The sequence below is a fragment of the Zea mays genome, chromosome 8, assembly GCF_902167145.1.
Source record: "Zea mays cultivar B73 chromosome 8, Zm-B73-REFERENCE-NAM-5.0, whole genome shotgun sequence".
In the NCBI taxonomy this organism is placed as follows: Eukaryota; Viridiplantae; Streptophyta; class Magnoliopsida; order Poales; family Poaceae; genus Zea; species Zea mays.
Window position 1 is genome coordinate 11,704,149 of NC_050103.1, and position 18,379 is coordinate 11,722,527.

Below are 18,379 nucleotides of genomic sequence, written 5' to 3' on the forward strand. Positions count from 1 at the left end.
TCTGCACACCCTTCCCCAAGCAACCAGACAATGTCCTCCCCTGACTTCCTTGCGGCCTTTCCAAAGAAAACCCTTTCTAATTTTATCAATTGCCTCCAAAGCCCATTGAGGAAAATCAATGGCCATAGCCAAATATATGATCATACTGGAGAGCACATGCTGAACCATAATCTTCCTACCGGCTCTAGTCATAAGATCAGCTTTCCAACTCGGAAGACGGTCGGCCACCCTGTCTATGATAGATTGAATCTGTTCTCTCGTCAGCTTATGAAGGGAGAGTGGAATTCCAAGATATTTGCAAGGGAATTCAGACCTCTCAAAAGGCAATAAATTCTGGACCAGCACAAGGTCATCCGTAGGGCACTGGATGGGAAAAACATTAGATTTCTGCTCATTGTTGCGGAGCCCAGACGCCTTTCCAAACAAATCCAAGATATTTAATGTAGTGGAAATGTCAGCAGCCGAGGGCCTCAAAAATATGACAACATCATCAGCATACATAGAGATCCGGTGGAGATTAAACCTGTCCGACAGGCGCTGCAATAAACCTGCTTCCTCGGCCCTAGTAAATAGCAGGGCCAAAATGTCCATTACCAAGATAAAAAGCATTGGGGGAAAGAGGGTCGCCTTGCCGAAGACCTCTTCTGTGAATAATCTTCCTCCCCAAAAAACCATTAAGAAGGACCTGAGTAGACGAAGAGGCCAACAGTCCACAGATAATATCCCTCCAAAGCTGTCCAAACCCGAGCTGCGCCAATACCTCAATAAGAAAAGGCCACGAGACCGAATCGAAGGCCTTGGTGATGTCCAATTTGAGAAGCAAACTGGCCTTCTTCTGGCGATGAAGGAATCTGGAAGTCTGCTGCACCAGCATGAAGTTATCTTGAATAAACCGCTCCTTGATGAAGGCACTCTGATTTGGAGAAATCAGCCTGTTAAGCTTGCTAGCCAGCCTGTTGGCAAGAATCTTGGTAATCAGCTTGCCGAAACTGTGCACAAGGCTTATTGGCCTAAAATCCTTCACATGTTCAGCCCCCTCTTTTTTTGGGATCAAGGTAATGTAAGCAGAATTCAACTTGTCAAAATTAACAAAGTTATTATTCCAGACAGCTTGAGTAGCAGCCATGATATCAGATTTGATAACGGTCCAGCAGGACTTATAAAAACATCCAGTAAATCCATCCGGCCCCGGAGCTTTATCAGAAGGTAAAAGCTTAATGGTATCCCATATTTCCCTTTCCGAACAGGGAGCCTCAAGCGCAGCCAAATCATGCTGAGAAAGGCCAAGGGCCGCCAAATCCACTGCTTGCTCTCTGTCCCAGCATGAACCAATTAAGTTTGAAAAGAAACCATCCACTGCTGCAGCCTTGTCCCTATGGCTAGTAAGGATATCATCCCCATCAACCAACGTAGCAATAAAATTCTTTCTCTTACGGTGTTTGGCATGCAGGTGGAAGAATTTCGTGTTGGCATCACCATCCTTGAGCCACAAAATCCTTGATCTCATCCTAGCCATAGTACGCTTCAGGGAGGATAAAAGCAAAGAATGTTTTTTAAGCTTGCCTTTCAGCCAAAATTCATCCGGAGTCAACACCCTTTCATCCTGAGCAATTTCCAGCTTATGAGAAATTTCTTTTGCCAAAGCTAGTTGAGATCTAATGTGACCAACCTGCCTATCACTCCAAGCTTGCAACCTCCTGGCTGTCTTCTTCAGTTTATAGTGGAGAGTGAGGAAAGGACAGTTCGTTGTACCAACTGAGTCCCAGGCATCGCGTACAGTATCATGAAATCCCTCCAATTTAGGCCAAAAAGCCTCAAAATGAAAACGTCGACTCCCTGATATATTATCTCGAAGACCCAGAATTAATGGGCAATGATCAGAGTCTTGGGAAGCAGAACTCTGCAGCAGCACATCAGGGAAAAGAAACTCCCAGTCAACTGAGCATAGGACTCTGTCCAATCTGACCAGAACGGGCTCCATTTGTTGATTTGACCAAGTAAAACGCCGACCATGGAGAGGAATTTCTTTAAGGTCGAGATCATTGATAAATCGCCTAAACCTTCCCATCATAGCTCTGCTGAAATTGTTGTCGTTCTTGTCAGAGGCTTTGTAAATTAAGTTGAAGTCCCCAGCAACAACCCAAGGACCATTGCAGCCCTCCCTTACATTTCTTAGCTCCTGCAGAAAAGAGATCTTCTCATCATCCCCTTGGGGACCATAAACACAGGTTAACCACCAGGTACCTCCTTCTTGCTTATGGAACTGAATGGAGACACTGTGATTATCAATTCTGCTCGCACCTGTGAATCTCAAATGATTTTTCCAGGCCACCAGAATTCCTCCACTGGCTCCAATCGAAGGCAAGAAGACATATTCAGAAAATTCAGCGCCCAAAACAGAAATTAAGGTGCTACTAGCAATAGATTGCATCTTAGTTTCCTGCAAACATACCAACTCAGCCTTAACGGACAGAGCTAATTCTCTAACAGAATCTTGACGAGCACGAGAATTGAGACCTCGCACATTCCAAATAAGAATTTTGGATGGATCCATTAAGAAACACAGTTTACATCACCAACCAGAAAACAACACCCTTATTGAAGGGGAACCAACACAGGGGCTCTCCACCCAAACAGGGCAGCAAGAGCCTCCACCTCACTACGGATCAGGGGGCGCTTGAAAAACTGAGTATATTCATCCAAGGCTTCCTGACTAATTCCCTCATTCTCGGAGATAATATGCAGGGATCTCATGACTTTCCTGGTAGTTCTACCTCCCAGGTCAAGGAGATTAAATTCCACTCCAACTCCCGCAACACGGCGACTTCTTCTTGGCATGGGAGCAGCAGGCGGGGAAGGTGGAGGATCAACGTGCGGATCAACTCGCGGGACAGGAAGAATCCCAGAAGAATACTTGGAGATTCCATTGAAGAACTCTTGATTTCTGGCTTCAAAGCTTGCTGTCTCATGTGGTTGGGATTCAGCAGCAAGATCAAGGGCAGGGGCAACAGCATTGCACCCAGCCAAAGAATTATCCACAGACTCCGAAAGATTCAGACAAGGCCTCTCTGAAATGTTGACCTCCACAACCTGTATCAACTGTCCTTCCTGAATTGGGGCGTGTTTGCTTCGGGATCTGCATCTCGAGTAGACTCTCAGGGGGGCCACAGCATTAGATGAATCACCTGGGAGGGGCGAATTCGCACCAGCCTGTTCCAGCGACCCAGCAACAGCAACAGTCCTGTGTCGCTGGGGCGAAACAGGGAGGACAGAATCCAGCGATCCCACAGCAGCAGACCCAGACGGCCCAGCTAAGATATTCTCCAAGGTTGTCATGCATGGCACATGAGTGGCAGGAAGGGGCGAGCTCAACCTAGCCTTCTCCAGCGGCTCAGCCAAACATCCGTGCTGAGGCGAGGAAGGTCCAGGTGAGGTCAGCAGCCCATCACCAGCACAGACAGCAGCACCATCTTCCAGAGCTAGGACCGGCGCCACCATCCTATTTCCATGCACAGCCACAGACCGTTCTCTGCCCACGCCCTGATGAGATCCGAGGCGAAGGTGGACAGGCTGACGCTGCAAAGGGCGTGGTTGTCGGAACCGGGGATTGGACGGGCCCCGGACATCTCCATCTTCCTCACCATGAAACGCCTTTTCTAGGTCATGAGTTAGAGTATTTACTCTATCTACTAACACTTCATTCTCAACAACAATTTTTGATTCATCAAGAGCAATATTATCATTAAGAGAAATTTTGCATTTATCACAAATAGAGTCAGTAGGTAGTGGTTCACTTGTAAGACTATCAAGTAAGTCACAAGTGACTCCAACATCCTTAGTGACCACCACAACTTCATGCACAATAGACGATTTTTGAGCATCCGCAAGCTTCTCACAATTTTCTTTTAGGTCATTGTGAGAGGTCTTGAGCTCCTCAAAAGACACTTGGAGGTTTTTATACAATTCCTTCAAGGTCTTAAATTTTTCTTTTTCTTTGTGCATGTAGTCATCGGCCTCACCCAACATTCTAACAAGATCATCATATGAATAGCCATCATCATCATCATTTATATCATTTAAATCGGTGATGATTTTTACCTTAGCATCTCCCTTTGCCATAAGACAATGGGGGGATGAGAAGAGTGAGGGAGCTCCCTTGATGGCAAATCCGGCATTAAGCTTGGATGAGGTGTCATCATCATCATCATCCGAGCTATCATCTGAGTCCCATTCAACTAGGTAGGCTTTGCCATCTTTCTTCTTGTTGTAGAATTTCTTTTTCTTCTTGTCACTTTCATCTTTGCCCTTCTTCTTCTTGCTTGGGCAATTCATGGCAATATGACCGGGTTTCCCACACTCAAAACACTTTCTATCATTGAAAGCATTTCTTCTTGATGTTTGACCTCTTCTAAGTTGACCTCTCTTCATCTTCATGAATTTATTAAATTTCCTTACAAATAGAGCCATGTCACCATCACTCTCACTTTAATTTTCTTCATCATTACTATCTTCTTTTTCAATTGCCTTTGAGGCCTTAGCTTTGAGAGCAATTGATTCATTTTTCACCTTCTTTGCCAAACTTAAAGCATCGGCTTGTGACTTCTTAAATATATATTGAGTAAGAATTTCCCCCAATACTTCGGTTCGAGAAGTTGTAGATAGATCACTCCTTACTAACATTGTCACAATGGTCTCATATTTCTCCGGAAGTGATCTAAGGAACTTGTGAGTGAAATCCACATCCGGTACATTAAAACCAAGTCCCTTGAGTTCATTCACTATCTCATTTAACCGATTGAACATATCGGATACACTCTCATCTTCTTTCATAATAAATTGCTCAAACTTCCCTTTGCACACATATAGTTTGGCACTCTTCACAATTGTAGTTCCTTCATGAATTTCCATTAGCTTAATCCAAATCTCATGAGCGGTTGTGAGATTCTTGATGCGATTGAACTCATTTATATCAAGAGCATCATAAAAGACATTCATGGCTTTATCATTTGTGAGGATATTCTCATTGTCACTAATGGATGGTTCATCTTCTTTCAACACAACAAATTCATCCCTGACAATTGGCCAAATTTTTCCACCCATTGCTCTAAGATGCATTGACATTCTTATTTTCCAATAGTAATAATTGTTCCCATCAAAATGCGGTGGCTTCCCAATGTGCACATTGTTGTTACTAGCCATTTTGTCCCACTCCGGGATGATTAGATCCACAAACAATGGAGTCCTTGGCTTTGATACCACTTGTAGGATCTAGGACACCGGCTAGAGGTGGGGTGAATAGACGGTTTTGACTAAAATCAAAAACACTAGGTAAATTTAATCAATATAACAAGAGGAATAAATTCTCTAGTGACAACAAGTAAACAATGTATGAGAATCAACTACGGTGATTGAATACTTGAGGAACATATGCAAAACACTAATCACTTGCAAGGCAATAAGTAATGCAAGAAAGTAAAGACACCGAATTTTATCCCGTGGTATCGGTGATTTGCCGATCACCCCTAATCCACGTTGAGGTGGACTTCAAGCTCTCACTTGCTCCTCTATCAAGACACGGCTTGATCTTTGAGCCAACTGGACAAGAAATCACTCAATACCTCGATTCCACTAATGTCACCTTTGTCGCTCCGGCGAGGTAGGCGCGAACCCCTCACAATCAACACCGCGGCTTCTCCACAATCTTCTTGGAGAGCTCGACGGAGACAATCACCCGAGCCGTCTAGGAGGCGGCAACCTCCAAGAGTAACAAGTCGATGACGCTTGCTCGGTGTACCACCTAGTGCCTCAAGAATCACCGAAGGATGCAAATGCACTAGGAACTCTCAATCTCTCACTAGAATGCAATCTCAAGCAAAGAGTGTGAGAGAGTGAGTTGGAGGATTACAAATGAGCTCAATGTGTGCAAGGAATGGCCAAGAGAGCTCTCTCACACGAGCTACCCTTCTATTTATAGCTCCCCATCAAAATCCAACCGTTATGTGCAAAAAGCACCAGTTCTGCGCACACGCGGACGGTCCGCGCCCTAGGGCCGGACGGTCCGCCGTACATATAACGACTATAATTCCCGATTGAAAACTATCAGAGCTTTCAGAAAAGGTGGATCCGGACAGTCCGCCCTTCAAGGCCGGACCGTCCGCGACCTGGCAACTTGAGGCACCCGGACCTCTGACCCAGAACAGTTAACACGGGCGGACCGTCCGCCTAAAGGGCCGGACGGTCCGAGACCTGAGATAGTACTGTCCGGACTAGTCCCCCGGACAGTCCGTAGTACAAATCTACAAAATCACACAGTCCCTGTCCAAAACATGTGTGACACTTGCGGACTGTCCGCCCAACACAGCCGGACGGTCCGCGCTATAATTCAGGGACTGGCCCGAAACCAGCCTTCTCTGGTCATGACTGCGGACGGTCCGGCCCTAAGGCCCGGACGGTCCGCAGTGCAAAGGAACAAGATGGCTTCCGAAGTGGTCAGACTTCGGACCCCTCTGGTGGATCGCGGACGGTCCGCCTTCAAGGTCCGGACGGTCCGCGCATCCAAGACTTTGCATCTTTCAAACTCGCTTTTGAAAGAACTTTTAACTCAAGAAATTTGAAGCGTTGTTAGTCCTCATGCAAATGCAACTACTTGATGCTCTATGAGGCACTAAGTTTTACACAGATCAAAGTCATTGACCCCTCTTAATAGTACGGCTATCTAGCCTACTAATCCGGTCAGGTATCTTCTCTAAACTCCTCAAGACCGGCAAAAACGAAACCTATATTATACCTTTGCCTTCATTTGATCCACAACCAATGCTTATGATTCTCCAATATTTCCTGTTCTATGTGGTCCAACCCTGCATTCTTATTTCTCCAAGAATCGTTAGCCCACAAGCAGTTGTCATTAATTACCAAAACATCACCAAAGGGGCCTAGATGATTCACAGAGGTCTCGTCATAGTCCACCCTAGGACGCTGGGTGAAGCCCCATAGGACTCAATGAGCCTTGTACCGATCCAAGGAGCCATCCGCCTGCAGCTTGTGCTTGAATATCCATTTCCCGGTGACCACATTGGCGCCAGAGGGGCGCGGTACCAGGTCTCAGGTGTGGTCCGCCTATAAAGCCTCGTACTCCTCCTTCATAGTGTGTCATGGGCATAATAGGGAGCGAGAGGCAACAGTCAGGCTAGGATAAGGCTAGAGAATAAGATTGAGATGAGCTGGGATAAGGTTAGAGAATAAGATTGAAATGAGAGAATTGTGGAGAGTTGGTTAGCATCAGATAAGTCCAAGAAAGTAGGAGTTAGTTGAGAGTTTGTAGGAGAAGTTGGTTAGCCATAGGGCTATTTATAAGCCACATGGCAGCAGGGAATAAATCAAGCAAAGATCATTATCAAACCAATCTCTCTCCCTTGCAATGACCCTCTCAAGCGCCTAGGGCTGCTACCCTAGAACCAAGCCTGCGGCAGAGGGGTATAACCTCGCCGGAGAAGACAGCTATCCCCATGGACCGAAGGTCCATGTCACCTGGTATCAGCTCCAGGTTATCCTCACCACCACCAGCCGCCCATCCCTCACCACCACCAGCCGCCGCGCAATCAGCCGCCGCAACGCCCTCCCACCCGCCCTCTCCAACTCCAGATGCATTCACTCGGCTCGAAGAGAGTTTTGGTCGTCTCACAGAGAAGTGGGATCAGTTCGTTGTGATGTTCCACCGCTACAAGGAGAAGAAAGAGAAGGAACTCCAAGCAGCGGTGCGGCTTCAGGCGGCAGCGCGAGGGTTCCTGGCACGCCGCCAGGTACAGTCCCTTCGTGGGGAGAAGCACCTTGCTGTGGCCTCCAGGGCCACCCCATGGCCGTCATCACATGAGCAGGCCGTGGTGCGCCTGCAAGCCGCAGTGCGTGGCTTCCTTGTTAGGCGGGCGGTGCGGAAGCTGCACTTGCTGATCAGCTCATCGCTGCACCAACAAGCAGCCTGCACGCCCAACCACCAGGTCTCGTCTATACTTTTTGAACCCCCTGCAGAAGTCGAGATCTGGGTATGCAGCCCCCCTGCACGGCCAAAGAGGGTCGTCTCCTTCATTCGGGCAACTGCCTTGGTGCTGGACAGACCCAACATAAGAACGGGCTGGTTCCTCCTTCACCTTTCATCCAACATGAAGTCCGCAGTTCAGCTCTTTCCTTGGGATCCAGGAGGACAGGAGGACATAGTTGCAGTTCAAATTTATATTTTAGTTCCACAATTATTTTGTATTTTCGTCTTAAATAATAAAGGTAAGCCGAGATGTAAAAGGCTTAACCGTAAGTCGTGTCAGGTAAGTCTATGGCAGCTCGAGGACGAGCTGGTCCTCAAGGGAGGGGGAGATGTCATGGGCATAATAGGGAGCGAGAGGCAACAGTCAGGCTAGGATAAGGCTAGAGAATAAGATTGAGATGAGCTGGGATAAGGTTAGAGAATAAGATTGAAATGAGAGAATTGTGGAGAGTTGGTTAGCATCAGATAAGTCCAAGAAAGTAGGAGTTAGTTGAGAGTTTGTAGGAGAAGTTGGTTAGCCATAGGGCTATTTATAAGCCACATGGCAGCAGGGAATAAATCAAGCAAAGATCATTATCAAACCAATCTCTCTCCCTTGCAATGACCCTCTCAAGCGCCTAGGGCTGCTACCCTAGAACCAAGCCTGCGGCAGAGGGGTATAACCTCGCCGGAGAAGACAGCTATCCCTATGGACCGAAGGTCCATGTCATAGTGTGACGCCAATTGGGGTTGGCTCGCACTACGGACAGAGGATGGCTCGGGGAGAGCGCCAGAGAACATGACATCGAAGAGGACCAGGCGGTCGACAGGCCGAAGAACACCATCGACCCGCCGAGTAACCATTCAGTTGATGTGCCCGGGGTCCCGGTGGAGAGCAACGGGATGGTACACCAGTGACAGACAGAGTCGAGGCACAGGCCGATGCAGCAGAGGTGACCGAGGAGGCAGGCCACACATGCCGCTGGTAGACGTGGGTGGGATCAGTGTAGCGTGTCGTGAGGGGCGCAGGTGACGGGGCCACGCCGGACACAGACAAGGGCGACGGGGCCGCACATGGCGTAGGCGGAGATGAAGGGGCCGCATGTGGCACCGGCGGGTTGACGGGGCTACACATGGTGTGGGTAGGGTCGACAGGACCACGCGTGGCGTAGCCGACGACACAGGTAAAGGTAGAGACCGCGGGACCGTGCGTGGCACAGGGGATGGCGATAGGGCTGCGTGTGTTGCAGGCAAACGCAGTGCGGTCACACAGGGTGCAGCCGCGTAGGCAACATGGTCGTGTGCAGCGTGAAAGAGGGCAGTGAAAGAGAAACATCGACACAATCGGCACCGAGGAAGGAATCAAGTTCGGGAGGTGGGGAGGAATCAGCAAGGGGGAAACATTCTCATCAAAGCCAACATGACGAGAGATGATGATGCATTGGGTGAGTAGATCGAGGCACCAGTACCCCTTGTGATCAGGGGAGTACCCGAGGAAAAGACAGCGAGAAGAGCGAGGGGCAAGTTTGTGAGGTGCGGTGGCGGAGGTGTTGGGATAGCAGGCATACCCGAAGACCCGAAGGTGCTCATAGGAGGGGGTGGTTTTGAAGAGGGCGAATAATGGAGTGGGATGGGAAACCGCCTTGGAGGGAAGGTGATTGAGGAGATAGGTGGTTGTGTTCAGGGTCTGAGCCCAGTAGCGGGCGGGAAGAGAAGCCTGAAAGAGGAGGCAACACAACATATTGTTGGTGGTGCGAATCATACGCTCGGCTCGGCCATTCCGAGGGGAGGTTTGAGGGCACGACATCTGCAGTTGCACGCCATGGGAGAGAAACAAGGCACACGACATGTAGTTATCAAACTCACGCCCATTATCACACTGAACAACCTAGATGGTACGACCGAACTGAGTTGACACCCACGCAAAGAAACGAGAAAGGTGAGGGAAGGTGTCAGACTTATGGCGGAGGGGAAATGTCCACAAGTAATGTGAGAAGTCATCCAGAATGATGAGATAGTACCAGATACCGGCGACGCTAGGGATGGGGGATGTCCAGAGGTCACAATGGATGAGGTTGAAGGGGCAATTAGCGTGGGACGTGTAAGAGGAAAAAGGTAAGCGAGTGTGACGCTCAAGCTGACAGACATGACCAGGGGCGGAGCCAGGGGGACCATGGCCCCTCCCAAGGCTACGACATATATAAGAATATATATATAGTCTAAATTTTGTGTGTCTAATATATATACTCTAAATTTTGTGCAGCGCAATTAATCAAAGGTTTAATATAGTGGTTGGTAATACATGATCGATAACTCTGTTGTAGTATGCCAACTAAAGTCTAAAAGAAACAAAGAATATAAGATAAAATATTCGTTGAATGACCAATCAATACATGAAACATCAAACCTAATTCGCTTGCAGACGTTGAACCTCACCCCTTTATGATTCATCCTATCGTCTGGCTAGGTAGTCGCCGATTGCCGCTGACCACTTGACTTGCCTCTGCCATAGCCCCACAACCAAAGTCATAAATTTGTTAGATGTCTCATGAATACTAGAGTCATTATATAAAAGTTGAATCTCATCAGTCGGATATTCATCGTTATATCGTCTTTATTTTTTTGGTATTGTTCTTGCATCACAACTTTAGTTCAATATATCAATTAGCTAGAAAATGTACTTATGGACTAAGATAATTTATAAAGATTTAGAATTCTTATTCCATAGCGAGTGGTTAAACTTGGTAATATTATAGAATATTTTTTATTATATAGTATTGATGAATTGATCGGTCCCCCTTATATCGTAATCCTGACTCCGCCCCTGAGCATGACAAAGCGATGTGGCGTCGCCGCGAGAACAAGGAATGGTCGAGGTGGCCGACAATCGAGAGAGGACGTCGTGGCCAGGGTGGCCAAGATGATGGTGCCAAGTGGAGGCTGGAACAGTGGAGTCAAGGGCGTAGGGTGGGACAACATGAGCGAAGAAAGGTGGGGCGGGGAAGCGGGAAAGCGAATGGGGTAGAGGGGGCCAGAGCTATCGCATCGAGCAACCACAATACGAGTGGTAAGATCCCATGTTGTGAGTCTCCAAGGATCGAACTCCATAGAGCAGCAGTTGTTAGTAGTGAAGCGGCAGGCCGAGAGAAGATTCTGGATGATGTTGGGGACAACGAGGTTGTTATTTAGGTTTAAAGGACCAGGAAGGACCGTGACATTTACTGAGGTGACAGACAGAGTTGACCCGTTACCGATAATGATGGAGAAAGGAGAGGTGGGGTTAGGCTATCTGCAGCGCTCGACGCTACCGTCCCCCCTCCCCTTGCATGTCGGCTGTAGGGGGCACCCTACGGCCGCAGCGGTGCCCCTACAGCGCCCCCTACGCGTCGACCCCCTTCTCTCTCCCCCCAGATCTAGCGTGTCACTGTTCATCACCCTAAACACTGTGCTGTGGGTCCACGAGTAATTGTTAGTAGATAAAAAATTGATAGTTGGTATAGAAAATGATATTTTATAGTGGCAGTGGGGTATATGGGGAGTATTTAGGGGGAACCGCTGCGGGAGATGAAAAAATAGGGGAGAAAATAGGGGAGGAAAGTGATATAGGGGAAAAATTTAGAGGTAACGGTTGCGGATAGCCTTATAGGGATGAGGTAAAGAGACAGCTCTAGGGTAGGGAGTGGTGTGGAACGAGGCGCCGGAGTCGGTAACCAGTTGGTGGGAGAAGGAGACAGCGAGAATATGGGTAAGAATGAGAGAGCCATCGGGACACCCCCACCGAGCCACCGGAAGGGGTGATGGGGCCGATGGCGAACAAGCTGACGACAATCGTGGGTGGGGAAGAAGGCAAGGTCTCGATCGTTAGGGGGCTGCTGGGGGTGGCGCCCAGCGCCATGTGTCGGAGCCGGGGAAGGAGAGGGGTGTGGAGTGCTCTATGGCCGGGGGCGCGCCGGGAAGGGGTGGGGTGACTAGGAAGGGGAGTAGGACGCCGCTGTAGATCGAGGCACGCTCGACACGGAGCTCGGGACACGCGGGGGCGATACAACGCCGTGCAGAAGATAGCCGACAGCGCTTGGGAGAGGTGGACGCCGCACGGAGCCGCGGAGGGTGTCGACGACCCCGGGACTGTCACTGTTCCCGCCATTGCCGCAGACGTGTTGCTGGTGGTGGTGCTCCCACTCGGGCCGTCGGATCTCGGTCTCTCTACACGCTCGCTCTCTGCTGCGAGACGGGCCGGGAGGTGGGGAAGATCTTGTGGGAGCAGAGGAGCAGCACTGACGAGGGTGGGGGCGGCGCAGATGACCGCCAAGCTGTGTGGGAGGGAGGTGTCGGCTTCCTGGGCGACGCTGAGGACATGGGCGGCACTGGGGGGTCCACGCCTGCGCCATGGACAGGAAGCGTTAGAGCCCGTTTAGGGTTTTGGGGTTAGACCCTTGTAATTACCTTCATAACCTTGTGTAATGGGTCAGACCCAACATCTATTGGTTTATTAATACAAGTCCCAACCTGAGTTAGGGTTAGGGTTTTCCATTCCAACTGGAAGGACAACGCGGGCAAGGGTGGGGACGATGCGGATGGCCGCACCCGCGTCGTGGTGTAGGGTGGTGCTGGCTCCTGGATGGCACCGAGGCCCGGGAGGTGGGGAAGATCTTGTGGGAGCAGAGGAGCAGCACTGACGAGGGTGGGGACGGCGCAGATGACCGCCAAGCTGTGTGGGAGGGAGGTGTCGGCTTCCTGGGCGACACTGAGGACATGGGCGGCACTGGGGTCCACGCCTGCGCCATGGACAGGAAGCGTTAGAGCCTGTTTAGGGTTTTGGGGTTAGACCCTTGTAATTACCTTCATACCCTTGTGTAATGGGTCAGACCCAACATCTATTGGTTTATTAATACAAGTCCCAACCTGAGTTAGGGTTAGGGTTTTCCATTCCAACTGGAAGGACAACGCGGGCAAGGGTGGGGACGACGCGGATGGCCACACCCGCGTCGTGGTGTAGGGTGGTGCTGGCTCCTGGATGGCACCGAGGGCAGGGGCGGCGTTGGGGCCCGTGGATGGGAAAGGCGGTGGTGCCGGCGTCTTGGAGGAGGGGGAAGGCATTTGGGAGGCCTAGTGGAGGGTGGCAGCTGGCCATGGAGGCTGCGACGGCGACAGGGAAGCACAGGAGAGGGTGCCCGCTGAGGAGGGAGAGAGAAGGAACCTAAACCTAAGTTTTGATTACTATGTTGGAAACCCTAATCCTAATCAGGATTGGGAGATATATTTATATAGAATAGTTGGGCCTAAGCCCATTACACAAAGACGACCCATGCATTACAATAGGAGAAGCATAATAGCTCTAACAATTATCATCAGGTGTTGGATATCTTTCATTTCGTAGTCCACCGTGTATGATTTTTTTAATGAATATTGGGTGGGATATATTCATAAATGATTGATTATACCAGGAAAAGAAAATGGCCAGCTGCTGGAGGACAGCTGGTTCGTCATAGAGCAATCATTTTATGCTAACTCTTTTGTTGTTTTATTTGATCTTTCTTGAAGACGGAACATGTTCTAATTTATTTGCCTTCTAGTGTGGAAATCACAAACAGTTACATCATAAATAACATACCATTTGTACCATTCTGAAGGAGCTCAAGGATGTCCTGAGGACAATTCCTGAAATCCAAGGCCTAGTTGGGCATGAAGATACTGGCAAGATGATGAACATGAAGGAGTATGATGGAGTTAGTGAAGTAAAATCCACTTTGCAATCAGCTTTTGCTAAGCTAATGACAGCAAGTAAAGACATGGTTTCTGAAGCAGTTGCAAAACTGATCAGTCGCCTGAATACTGAGAGCAAGGTGAGAGATTTTCTTGCCTATAATTGCTATGAACTTCTACAGTTTGTTGTGACATCAGTTATAATAACTTCCATTCATTTTATCAGCTGGATGTTGCTATCAAATTTCTCTCTCTGGTTTTTTTATGATTCGCTTTTTTCCATAACCCATGTGCCTCGAGATCTCATTTTTTTAATGACGAAAGAGCTGTTTAGGATATGTTGAGTTTAGTTTCTTGGTTTCTGTACCAGTCTATTTAGAGAATTTCTGACCACCTAAGGAAGGTTCAATCAAATCCTAACAAACCATATCTAATTTTATGTATAATTCGCCCGTATGGAAATCATATCTCTAATCAGTCCAAACCCCCTCTAAATTAATCCTATGGGCCCTAGGCACCTTAGCTGATACAGTGATACCCCATAACACTCCCGCACCCTTGGGAAACAGCTCGACCTCGAGCTGTAGCAGAGGTCATGGTAGGCTGGTAGCAGGCCGCACTTGATGCCTAACTTTGACGCGAACAAAAAAAATCATATCCTGATGTTGCTACCAATTTTCTCTCTGGTTCTTCATTTATGATAATCTTACTTTTTCTTGAGACATGTGCCTTGAAAAGATCTTATCTTTTTAAATGATGAAAAAATTGTGTAGGATATGTTGGGTCTGGTTTCTTGGTTTCTATACCACTCTAGAACTATCAAGCTATAGAGATGTCAACATAGTTACAAACAAATAAACATATTAGCCCCTTACACTTCTAGTGTTTGCTTGCTCCCATCTTTCCCATTTCTAAAATGATCCTATAGGTGAGGTCATACCTTGAAATCAGTGGCGAAGGTAGCCCCGGAATGACCCAAGTGCCAACGACTCTTTGTTGAGTGTCGCGGCCCTAAATTTCTTTTTTTCTCTGGTGCACAACAGGTGAAAAAAATAAAAACTTACACTAAAATTTTGATTTACTCTGGTGCTAGGGCACCACCCTAGCTCTATGTAGCGTCGCCCCAGCTTGAGATGTCTGATCTGTGGCTTGCTGCAACTTATAGATGGTTAAGGAGATGGTAATTGTTATAGATATTATAATATAATTGACAAGTCATAGGGTTGTATGTTGGGATTGGTATGTACAAGGTTTGAGATAGGCTAGATATGCACCCTTCAGGATACCCAGTGCACCTATGAGCAAGGTCAGCAGAAGAATATTGACTAGAACCATTTTTTATTGCTATAGTTGTAAGAGAGATGGTTGCTCACCTGGCGATAGATTTGCAAAGTTCGTTGGAAAAGTAGGACTTCTGTTTTTGGTAAGCAAAGGAAATGCTGCTTGTGGATTGTTGCAACACTACTCCCAAGAGGCATGGAAGAGCTGTTGTCTCAAATGAATGCATAATTACACTAAGGCATGGTTTTTAAAGCGGTAAGGCGGTCTAAGGCGTTAGAGCACCGCCTGGACGCCTAGGCGGCGCCTAGGCAAGGTAGGCGGGCAAGGCGCCTAGGCGTTAGACCACCGTCCGGACGCCTAGGCGATGCCTTAAGAACAGAGCACTAAGGTGCCGTTTAGTTCACATATTGGTGACATAATGGGTTGTTGATAACGTTAAATCATGTTTATTTAAGTCTAACCGTAATCGGATACCACACTAGAAATGAATACCGACCTATTCAAACTTGTACCGCCGATACTCAAGTGTAAATCATTATCATTACCATTTACGTTACATTTCGTGAACCAAACAACATTTAAGTGTGAACGTTTGGAGCTTCCACAAAGCTTGCAATCGACACAATTCTTAAGTGCTAAACTTGGGTAGATTGGTTAAATTTAAAGATGAGATAATGCTAAGCTTGCACGTAGCTTACAAGGTGATATGTTGCTTGTAATACTAATTATTATGTTGGTCAAGACACATTTACATTTAATAACAGATACTAACTAGAACGATGCTTCCTAAAGAAAGTGGTTAACATGGTGCCGTGGCATTATATCTAAAGTTAAAGGACACATGTTTAGCATAACTTACAAGTTATTATCGTTGATCACAATTCACAAAGCCTCCAATGTTAAATGTATTTCATTTGAGACATTGGAAACTGCAAGCATTTGCTACTAACAGATAGTAGTAAATGATCGAAAGCTTGAAAGTTTCCATGCTACAAGCACCCTGTGTTGCCATTTTTATTATCCTATTTGTTTCTCTGTTACAGTACAGACAAAATTGCACTGGCGGCACCTATGCATTTCCTATTTTGTCTTATGGCCAGCTAAACTTTTGAAGTTGCCATTTCATCTTTTTTTTATTTGGCACACTAAGTTACCCAGCAAAATTTTACAAGCAGGTCTCAAATGTCAACAGATATGCACTAAATTGAATCTATAAGCATTAAGCTGTCATACTTTAGAAGTATAAGTTGGTATTTGAAACAATTCAGATGTACATGTACAGGGCAATTTCTTCTAGTTGACAAAGATACCTGGATGGAAAAAACTGATAAGCAACTATACAAATAGGCTCCTCTCTCTCCAAAAAGAAGAATGTGTGATATGAGTATATCGACTAATGTACCATCCACATCTTGGCATTTTGTTGCAAAAAACTGATGAACAACAATTCCCAAGCCACTGACTGATAATGTCTTGTTCTATTCAGATTAGGACCTTAACAGACAAAGAACAGCTGCTTTTGTCCTTGGAGAGACAATATCAAGACGATGTTGGTGTTCTAGCAGCACTTTTTTTTAACTATGTCAAGCTCAGTCCTGGCGAAGCGCTTTATATTGGTGCAAATGAACCGCATGCATACCTCTCGGGGGAATGCATTGAATGTATGGCCACCTCAGACAACGTTGTACGCGCTGGTTTGACACCTAAATACAGAGACGTGCAAACTCTCTGCTCAATGCTAACATACAAACAGGTCAGTGTCATCATTACTGTTGTTTCTCATATAAAGTATATTTCTTCGTTTATATTGCTTGTTCCATGGGTTCTTGACTCGGCAAGTACCTCTCTCCCAGCGAGCAAATGCTTCAGAATTCAGTGCATGATTTTGTGATTTGCTTCTTTAATTAATTGATCTACATCTACTGCGGGGCGTCTTCTTCTTTTTTATCTAGGCTTTCCCAGAAATTTTGCGCGGAGTTCCTGTGCAGCCACACGTAAGGCGCTACACCCCTCCATTTAACGAGTTCGAGGTCGATCGCTGCTTGGTGCCTCCAGGTGGATCGCTGGTTGTCGTACCCCCGGTACCAGGTCCATCCATCTTTCTCGTAATGACCGGGGCAGGCGAGATTCAGTTGGATTCTGCGTCAGATGGAGAAAAGGCAGACGAAGGTGATGTTTTCTTCGTCCCAGCATACACTGAGGTTAAGATCTCTGCGTGTGGCCCCGAGTCTCTGCAGCTGTACAGGGCCGGGGTAAACAGCAGGTTCTTCAGCTAACAGGCGCGTCGATCTTTGGGGCTGTCGTAAAGTGACCACACTGTAGTTGTAGGGAAGTTGTCATATACGAGAAATGAAACGGTTAGTTAGCAAAAAGGTCTCATATATACTAATGTATAGGGCTGTAGGCTGATGAAAGAATAATCTGGTTCCTTTCATATCTTCTTGATAATTCACTGTAAAGATGCCTTGCAGTGCAATCCACGTTGGATGCGCTAGAAAGAAATAAAGATGATGATTAGTATCAACCATTTTGGTTGTCTTGTTGTTCATAATAAACTGTGCGGGCTGTCCAATTTTCCGCTCTTGAAACATGTGGATCACTGGAAACAAAGAGGCAGAGGCGACATGGATACGTCAATTCGCGTAGGCCCATACTCCTATTGCTATTTTTACTAGCACTTTGTACTCGGTACGAGGCCCAGTGGGCTTTTCTTTCAACAAGAAACTACAGCGACGGAACAATGGTTTGTCATGTGTGTGTGTGTGTGTTTGTTGATAGAGCTATTGTCCCAGCTTCTTCGAGCGTATTCTCAAACAGTGGAGTTCAACAAAACTAGAGCTTGGCTGTATCCTGTATTTATGGGAAAATACGTGATGGAAACTATATCATTTTATATGGAAGCATAGAAACTAACTCAAAACATATTCTGATCACTTAAAAAAAGAGTTGGCCCTTTTTTTGAAAAAAAAATACTACGGTGAAACCTACATTTGTTTTTGAGAGAAAAATCAACTCAAGAAACATATTTCGATCACTCATTTTTAAAAACTTGATATATCTATAGTGCATATATGTACTCACATGTAAAATCTAGGATGCAAATAATACATCTAGAAAAAATATACAAAAACAATAAATTTCAGGTATATGTTCAATAGAAGATAATTCCTAGAGTTCTGTATTCTAGTGCAAAGCTTCTGAAATTTACCACTTTTGTATGTACTTTACAGAAGTGATTTTGCATACCAGCTCGCATGTAAGTACATATACAGATGCATTGTGGATGTGTCAAGTTTCAAAAAAAATCTAGTAATATAAATATGTTTTTTGAGTTGGTTTTCATGTTTTCACTGAACATGTGCATATTTCTGCTGTGTTTGG

At 46.7% G+C, this 18,379-nt stretch overlaps 1 protein-coding gene across 1 annotated transcript in view; it reads left to right on the top strand.

Moving 5' to 3' along the window:
* LOC100272536 (uncharacterized) overlaps positions 1-17,520 on the top strand; it is a 30,724-nt gene extending 13,204 nt beyond the window's left edge. The window contains exons 3-5 of the mRNA NM_001147004.1: positions 13,645-13,857; positions 16,485-16,751; positions 16,951-17,520. Coding sequence (NP_001140476.1) covers positions 13,645-13,857; positions 16,485-16,751; positions 16,951-17,274 — 804 coding nt within the window. The 3' untranslated portion in view covers positions 17,275-17,520. The remainder of the gene's footprint in view (positions 1-13,644; positions 13,858-16,484; positions 16,752-16,950) is intronic.
* Positions 17,521-18,379: the final 859 nt, after the last annotated feature.